A 9,022-nucleotide genomic window follows, 5' to 3' on the forward strand; every position below is an offset into this window, starting at 1 on the left:
AAAAAAAAAAAAAAAAAAAAAAAAAAAGAACAAGTGGAATATAAAAGAGAAGAGTCAAGTATTGAAAGGTTAGGTAAGCACAAGAACAGTTTACATTGACTGAAATGGGGAAGCTTATAGGAGAAGCCAGTTTGGGTCAGGAGAAATCAAGAGCTTAGTCTTGAACATGTTATGTTTGACATGCCTATTACATGTCTATAACACTACAGAGCAGACACTGAGTGCCTCCCCCATATCCCCTTGGGTCTGACCATTTCAGTGCTTGCAGGACTGACCTTTAGCTGCTAGTCTCTGTCTCTTTGCCTCTGTGCGTTCTCTAGCCACTGGAGCCTACTCTGCATGCATGGTAGCCCAGAAGTACAGAATGCGCTTCCTGGTGGAGTGGCCAGCAACCACTGACTGGCAAGAGCTGATGTAAAAATACTTCAGCTCTCTCACTCTCCTCACAATAAAATTAAGGCCTGATAATGCTTGGCAGGATTCACTGGACACCTGGTTAACCCTTTATGGGCTGCCTTTCTTGTCTCACTTCCTCATCCCTCTGCTAGGGTTTTCTAGGATCACGTCCCTCATAAACTGCTTGCACTTGAACCTCTGCCTCAGAGTTTGCCAGATATGAACAGACACTTTACAAAAGAAGACGTATATGAGGCCAACAAACATGAAAAAATGCTGATCATCACTGGTCATTAGAGAAATGCAAATCAAAACTATTGAGATACCATCTCACGCCAGTTAGAATGGTGATCATTAAAAAATCTGGAGACAACAGATGCTGAAGAGGATGTGGAGAAACAGGAACACTTTTACACTGTTGGTGGGAGTGTAAATTAGTTCAACCACTGTGGAAGAAAAAGTTTGGCGATTCCTCAAGGACCTAGAAATAGAAATTCCATTTGACCCAGCAATCCCATTACTGGTTATATATCCAAAAGATTATAAATTGTTCTATTATAAGGACACATGCACACGAATGTTCATTGCAGGACTGTTTACAATAGCAAAGACTTGGGACCAACCCACATGCCCATTGATGATAGACTGGACAGGGAAAATGTGGCACATATACACCATGGAATACTATGCAGCCATAAAAAACAATGAGTTCGTGTCCTTTGTAGAGACATGGATGAACCTGGAAACCATCATTCTCAGCAAACTGACACAAGAACAGAAAATCAAACACTTCATGTCCTCACTCATAGCTAAATGTTGAACAATGAGAACACGTGGACACAGGGAGGGGAACATCACACTCTGGGGTCTGTAGGGGGGAACTAGGGGAGGGACAGCAGGGGATGGGGAATTGGGGAGGGATGACATGGGGAGAAATGCTAAATATAGGTGATGGGGAGGAAGGCAGCAAACCACACTGCCATGTGTGTACCTATGCAACAATCTTACATGTTCTTCACATGTACCCCAAAACCTACAATGCAATCATATATATGTATATATATATGATTATATATACATTATATATATATGTGTGTGTGTGTGTGTGTGTGTGTGTGTATATATATATATAAAGAGAATGAGGGAAAGATGTCTAACACTAGAGGGGGAAGTGGAGTCAAGAGAGGCTTATTTTGTGAATCTTTTTTTTTTAGATGGAGTCTTGCTCTGTTGCCAGGCTGGAGTGCAGTGGCGTGATCTCCGCTCGCTGCAACCTCCGCCTCCCTGGTTCAAGCTGATGTAGGCAGGGGCTTGATCACGGAGAATCTTCCTCAGCCTCCCGCCTCAGCCTCCCAAGTAGCTGGGACTACAGGGTGTGACACCACACCCAGCTAATGTTTTGTATTTTTAGTAGAGACTGGGTTTCACCATGTTGGCCAGGATGGTCTTGATCTCTTGATCTCGTGATTCACCCACCTCGGCCTCTGAAAGTACTGGGATTACAGGTGTGAGTTACTGTGCTTGGCCTGTAATTTTTTTTATATAACTTTTTTTTTTTTTTTTTAAAGCCTGCCGTGGTGGCACATGCCTGTAGTCCACAGCTACTTGGGAGACTGAGCCGGGCGCATTGCTTGAGCCTAGGACTTCAAGTCTAGCTAGCTTGGGCAACATAGCAAGACCCTGTCTTTAAAAACAAAACCAAAACCAAAAAACCCACACACATATAACCTTTTTATGTTTAACATATATCATACAAAAAATGTGTAACAACCATAAGTATTCATTTCAATGAATTTTCCACACTGAAAAGACCCTTGTAAGCACCACCAACATCAAGACAGGGAATATTTCTGGTACTCAGAGTGCTCCCCCCACTCGCTCATCCTTCATTCTATTCACTACATCCTCAAGTGTAAACTGTATCCTTGCTTCTAATACTGTAGATTGCTTTTGACTGTTTTAAACTTTACAAAAATGGAATCATCCAGTATGTATTCTTTTGTCTTACTTCAGTTGTCCAATATTAAGTCTGTGAATACCATCCATACTATTTTATGTAGTTTAGATGTTTCATGCTCATTGGCACATATGTAGTAATTCATTGTATGAATGTACCACAATTTATCCATTCAACTGTTGATGATGTGACTAGTTTCCAGTTTGGGGCTATTATGAATAATATTGCTGTGAACATTCTAGTAAAAGTCTTTTGGTAAACTTTTTTTTTTTTTTGAGGCAGGGTGTTGCTTTGCCACCCAGGCTGGAGTGCAGTGGCACAATCACAGCTCATTACAACCTTGACTTTCTGTATTCAAGCGATCCTCCCACCTCAGCCTCTGGAGTAGCTGGAACCACAGGGGCATGCCATCATGCCTGGCTAATTTTTTTAATGTTTTGTAGATATGGGGCCCTGCTATGTTGCCCAGACTGTTCTCAAGCTCCTGGGCTCAAGCAATCCTCTTGCCTCGGCCTCCCAAAGTGTTGGTATTACAGGTGTGAGCCCCTGAGCCTGGCCTGTATGTATCTTTACTGGGGACATTTTTAGTGTACGTTTTTTTTTAAATGACTTTTGGGGTACAAGTAGTTTTTGGTTACAAGGATGAACTGTATACTGGTGAAGTCTGAGATTTTAGTGCACCAATCACCTGAGTAGTGCACGTCGTACCCAATATTTAGCTTTTTTTTTTTTTTTGTCATTCAAAAACTTTAATGCTCAGTTTTCACAAACATAATCAAGTCTATCAAATTTCCAGATTTACAGCAAAATGTAGGAGCTAAAATTTAAAAAGTATGCTTTCTTCATTCTTCAGTTTCTCCTGTACTTTTTTTGTTTTTGGCCTATCCTTCAAAACTGAGCACTGGGTATTTTTAACATAAGCCATGTCATATGTACAGTTTATGTTTCAGGAATAAATGAAATCCATGATTTTTCAGTAACTCATAGTGTATTTATAAAATGAAAAGCTCTCTATCAAAATACACTCTTCACTGGGAAAAATAAATAAAATAGACAAATGGATCTACACAAAGTAAACATTAACTTTGGTAGATTTCAGTGTAGTTCATAACAAGCATATTTGCCCTTATTCCCCTAGAGCTGTTCAACTACAACGAATTTTTAAAATATTTAACTAAGATTTTATTATGTTGATACTTATTTCTCATTCCACGTCATCAGCCAAGCGCTGAGCACTTACAATTCTCTGACTAATCGTTGGGAGCTTAGTCAGAAGCATCTGGAACACTGGTGGTGGAAGAGTTTGCTGTAATAACTGCTGCGGCTGTCCACACACAGCAATTGCATTCGTCGGATGGTGTATTTCCTTCTCATATTCACCTTGAGCTAGTAATTCTTCACCAAGTTGTATTTCTTCAAGGAAGAATTTCTGAACAGCTTCAGCATCTTTAAGGTCAGGTAACCTGGAAAGCCCAGCTGTCTCCTTGGCAAGCTTCTGTTTCTTTCTTTGTTCTCGAAGCCTGTTCTTAAAGTTGGGGTCACTTCGTCTTTTGCGTCGAAGTAGATGCAGTACCCGATAAAAAGTGTCCCACATACACCGGCGGCGATGGCACTGTTCCGACCCAGCATCTTTGCAACACGGAGCGTGAGCGATGGCTGCAGGGACAGCGAAGGAGCAGTGGGCCACAAACCCTCAGAGCGGAGGGCGCAGCTCACACCTGAAGCCCGCGGGCCAGAGACTCGGAAAGCCCAATACGTAGTTTTTAATCCCTCACCCCCACCCACCCTACCCCTTCTACGTCTCCAAAGTCCATGCCTTTTCATACCCATAGCTTAACTCTCATTTATAAGTAAGAACAAACAGTATTTGATTTTCCTTTCCTGAGTTACTTCACTTAGAATAATGGCCTCAAGCTTTATCCAAATTGCTGCAAAACACATTATTTCATTCTTTTCATGGCTGAGTAGTCTTCTATGGTGTATATACCACATTTTCTTTATCTGCTCATTGGTTGGTTGGCACTTAGGTTGGGTCCATATCTTTCCAATTGTGAATTGTGCTGCAATACATATGTACGAAGGTGTTTTTTGATATAATTACTTATTTTCCTTTGGGGAGATACCGAGTAGTGTGATTGCTGGATCAAATGGAGATACCCAGTAGTGTGATTGCTGGCAGATTTAGATTTAGATTTACTTTTATATTTTAGATTTAGAAATCTCCATTCTGTTTTCTGTACAGGTTGTACTAATTTACATTCCCACCAGCAGTGTATAAATGTTCCCTTTTCACCACATTCATGCTATCTGCTGTTTTTTGACTTTTTAATAATGACTATTCTGGCTGGGGTAAGGTGGTATCTCACTGTGGTTTTAATTGCATTTTTGTGATGATTAGTGATGTTGAGCATTTTTACATGTGTTTGTTGGCCATTCGTGTGTCTTCTTTTGAGAAATACGTCTTCATATCGTTTACCTACTTTTTCATAAAGATCTTTGTTTCTAATTTGTTTGAGTTCCTTGTAATTAGTTCTTCGTTAGATGCATAGTTTGCAAATATTTCTCCCATTCTGTGGGTTGTCTGTTTGCTCTGATGATTATTTTTTCTGCTGTACACAAGTTTTTCAGTTTAATGAGGTCCCATTTATTTGCTTTTGTTTGTGTTGCATTTGTTTTGGGGGTCTTAGTCATAAATTCTTTACCTAAGTCAATGTCCAGAAGAGTTTTTCCTGTATTTTCTTCTAGACTTTTTGTGGTTTCAGGTCTTAGATTTAAATCTTCAATCCAAATTGAGTTGATTTTTGTGTAAGGTGAAAGATAGGGATCCAGTTTTTTTCTCCCACATGTGGCTATTCAGTTTTCTCAGCAACATTTATTAAATAGGATGTGATTTCCCCAATTTATGTTTTTGTATGCTTTGTTGAAGATCAGTGAGTTGTTAGTTAAAAAGAAAGAATAAAATGTAGGAGTCTTTTGAAGGAATCTTTAAGAGTTTTCTATATATGATCATATCATCATCAAACAGTGATAGTTTGACTTCCCCTTTTCCAATTTAAATGCCGTTTATGTCTTTCTCTTGCCTGATTGCTCTGGTTAGGACTTCCAGTACTATGTTGAATAGAAGTGATGAAAGTGGGCATTCTTGTCTTGTTCCAGTTCTCAGGGGGAATGCTTTCAACTTTACCTCATTCTGTATGATGTTGGCTTTGGGTTTGTGATATATGGCTTTTATTGTTTTGAGGTATGTTCCTTCTATGCCTAGTTGGTTGTCAATGTTTTTGTCGTAAGACAATGCCAGATTTTGTCATGACATTGTTTTTGTCATGCTGGGTTTTACTGAATGCTCTTTCTGCATCTATTAAGATAATCGTATGGTTTTGTTTTTAATTCTGCTTATGTGATTTATCATATTTATTGACTTGCATTTGTTAAACCATCACTGTATCTCTGGGACAAAACCCATTTGACATAATGTATTACCTTTTTGATTTGCTATTGGATTCTGTTTGCTAGTATTTTGCTGACTTTTGCATCTAGTTCATCAGGAATATTGATCTGTAGTTTTCTACAAGTATTACAGAGATTTCCTGAAGAGGCTCATTCTGAGGCTCACCTTGAAAGATCATCAGGGGTTAATGACGAGTATATTAAACCATTCTTGCATTTTTATAAAGAAATGTCTGAAATTGAGTAATTTTTTTTTCCCAAGATGGAGTCTTGCTTTGTTATTCAGGCTGGAGTGCAGTGGCACGACCTAGGCTCATAGCAACCTCCGCCTTCTCTGGGCTCAAGCAATTTTCCTGCCTCAGCCTCCCAAGTAGCTGGGATTACAGGCACCCATGATGGCACCTGGCTAATTTTTGTATTTTTAGCAGAGATTGAGTTTCATCATGTTGGCCACGCTGGTCTTGAACTCCTGACCTTGTGATCCACTCGCCTCAGCCTCCTGAAGTTCTGGGATTACAGGCATGAGCCACTGTGCCTGGCTGAAATTGAGTAATTTGTAAGAAAACAAGGTTTTGTTAGCTCATGGTTCTGCAGGTTGTACAGGAAGCATGGTGGCATCTACTTCTTCAGACGCCACAGAAAGTTCCAATCATGGTGGAAGGTGGAAGGTGGAAGGCACATGTACTTTGAAAGCAGGAGCAAGAGTTGGGGGAGCATGCCACAAGATCTGGTCACTTTCAAAGGACCAGATCTCATGTGAACTCAGAGCGAGAGCTCACTTATTACTAAGGAGATGGCCCAAGCCTTCATGAGACATCAGCCCCCATGATCCAAACACCTCCCACCAGACTCCTCCTCCAACATCGGGGATTACATTTTAATGAGATTTGGGTGGGGACAAATATACAAACTATATCAATGAGAAAAGAACAAGAGTAAAGAATGGGGAAGGAGAGGCCGGGCGCGGTGGCTCAAGCCTGTAATCCCAGCACTTTGGGAGGCCGAGGCGGGTGGATCACAAGGTCAAGAGATCGAGACCATCCTGGTCAACATGGTGAAACCCCGTCTCTACTAAAACTACAAAAAATTAGCTGGGCATGGTGGCGCGTGCCTGTAATCCCAGCTACTCAGGAGGCTGAGGCAGGAGAATTGCCTGAACCCAGGAGGTGGAGGTTGCGGTGAGCTGAGATCGCGCCATTGCACTCCAGCCTGGGTAACATGGGTGAAACCCCGTCTCAAAAAACAAACAAAAAAAAAAGAATGGGGAAGGAGTGATGGAGAGAATGATCCAGGTAGAGGAAAGCTTTCAGGCATGAATGTTCAGCACCTTTTCAGGGAACAACAAAAAGTTCTGTAATGGTTGGATTAAAGGGTGCATGGGGCTTTAAGGGTGGTGGACAGGAATGATGGACAGTGAGGCTGATGAGATGGGCAGGGTCTCATCAAGAGATACTCTCTAGGCTTAGCAAAGGACCTGTAACTTTATCTGGATACTTTTTTGGGGAGGCAGGATGTGGCATCAAAACCTGTGTGTAGACGACTTGCACTGATCCAAGGGAAGGGCACTGATGCTGAGCTCAAGCATTGCTTTGTTGTTCCCTGATGAGCTCTGTGGGCTTGGGAACAGCCGCTTGACCTCTGTGTCTAGTAAAGGAAAGGAGCGGATCCAGGTCCTCTCCAGCTCTATCTATTCTCCTGTGAATTCTGGCACATCCTTTGACTTTTCTTCCTTCCAGAAAAGGTGGCCATTAAGATCCTGGACAAGACTAAGTTAGACCAGAAAACCCAGAGGCTGCTATCCCGTGAAATCTCCAGTATGGAAAAGCTGCACCATCCCAACATCATCCGCCTTTACGAAGTCGTGGAGACCCTATCCAAGCTGCACTTGGTGATGGAGTATGCAGGGGGTGGGGAGCTCTTCGGGAAAATTAGCACTAAGGGGAAGCTCTCTGAACCAGAAAGCAAGCTCATCTTCTCCCAGATTGTGTCTGCTGTGAAGCACATGGTGAGCAGGGGTAACAAGTAAGAACCTTGCTCCCATTTCACCCACACTGGGAGCACAGGGCTTTCGGTTACCAACCACTAGGTGTCCCAGAGGGCTTTTGTCCCACAAAGCAGATAGTAGTCCCTTTGGAGAGCCAGAAGTCTGGCTGGGATACTCCTTGCCTGTGAAGCAACATCCAGGGATGTCCAGTTACATGGCAACCTCCTAGCTTCTAGCTTCTGCAGACGTTGGCGGGAATCACTGGGAGCAGCTGATGAACATCACCCACTCCCTGGCATATCCATTTCTCCAACCTCATCTTCCACTATCTGGATAGCTGGCTCCTCACTGCTTCTTGGCTTTGCTCTCCTACTTTTGTCTAGGATGCCCTGGTGTGACATCTCACTCACATTCTAAATCCTATCCATACTTCATGTCCAGCTCGGTTCTCTCTCTCTCTCTTTCTTTCTCTGTGTATGTGTGTGTGTTTGTGTGTGTTTGAGAGAGAGGAAGAAAGAGAGAGGGGAAGGAGGGAGGGAGGGAGGGAGGGAGAGACAGGGAGAAATCAGTTACACTGATCTTTTGCCTTCAGTAAGACCCCCTAGCTCTTACTACCTCTGTGCCCAGTAGATTAACACTTGGTCATGCCATTCTTTCTTTCTGTCTTTTTCTTTTTTTTTCTTGAGACAGAATCTTGCTCTGTCATCCAGGATGGAGTGCAGTGGTGTGATATTGGCTCACTGCAATATCTACCTCCCTGGTTCAAGTGATTCTCCTGCCTCAGCCTCCCAAGTAGCTGGGATTAAAGGCATGCACCACCACACCTGGCTAATTTCATATTTTTAATGGAGATGGGGTTTCACCATGTTGGCCAGGCTGGTCTTGAACTCCTGATCTCAGGTGATCCACCTGCCTCAGCCTCCTAAAATGCTGCGATTACAGGTGTGAGCCACTGCACCCAGCCAGTTGTCTCATTCTTATTTTAGTTCTTTGGTTATTTCTTCAGATAAATCTGGACTCCTAAATCACACTCCATAGTTCCCCCAAGCACTGGCTGTTTTGCTGCCTCCCTATTTTGGGCCATATTCTTGGGCACACAGGAGGAACTTGACTTGCAGACCTGACCACCAAAACTTTTGGTCAACCACTCTTCTTACTCGGATCCCAGGGTCTGTCAGAAAAAACACTTAGTTGAATGAGTCTGTCAGAAAAAAGACACTTGTCTGTTAGTTGAGAGG

At 42.4% G+C, this 9,022-nt stretch overlaps 1 protein-coding gene and 1 pseudogene across 3 annotated transcripts in view; one reads left to right on the plus strand and one right to left on the minus strand.

Moving 5' to 3' along the window:
• Positions 1-9,022, plus strand: part of NIM1K (NIM1 serine/threonine protein kinase) — a 79,536-nt gene that overhangs the window by 68,246 nt on the left and 2,268 nt on the right. For both annotated transcript variants that reach the window (XM_017533161.2, XM_017533162.2), the window contains exon 3: positions 7,537-7,805. In XM_017533161.2, the coding sequence (XP_017388650.1) occupies positions 7,537-7,805 (269 nt within the window). The remainder of the gene's footprint in view (positions 1-7,536; positions 7,806-9,022) is intronic.
• LOC108307722 lies at positions 3,227-4,198 on the minus strand (annotated as a pseudogene). Its single transcript, XR_001826652.2, has one exon. The product of XR_001826652.2 is annotated as a mitochondrial import receptor subunit TOM20 homolog (transcript).

Source organism: Cebus imitator, unplaced genomic scaffold (assembly GCF_001604975.1).
Source record: "Cebus imitator isolate Cc_AM_T3 unplaced genomic scaffold, Cebus_imitator-1.0 Scaffold80, whole genome shotgun sequence".
Taxonomy (NCBI): Eukaryota; Metazoa; Chordata; class Mammalia; order Primates; family Cebidae; genus Cebus; species Cebus imitator.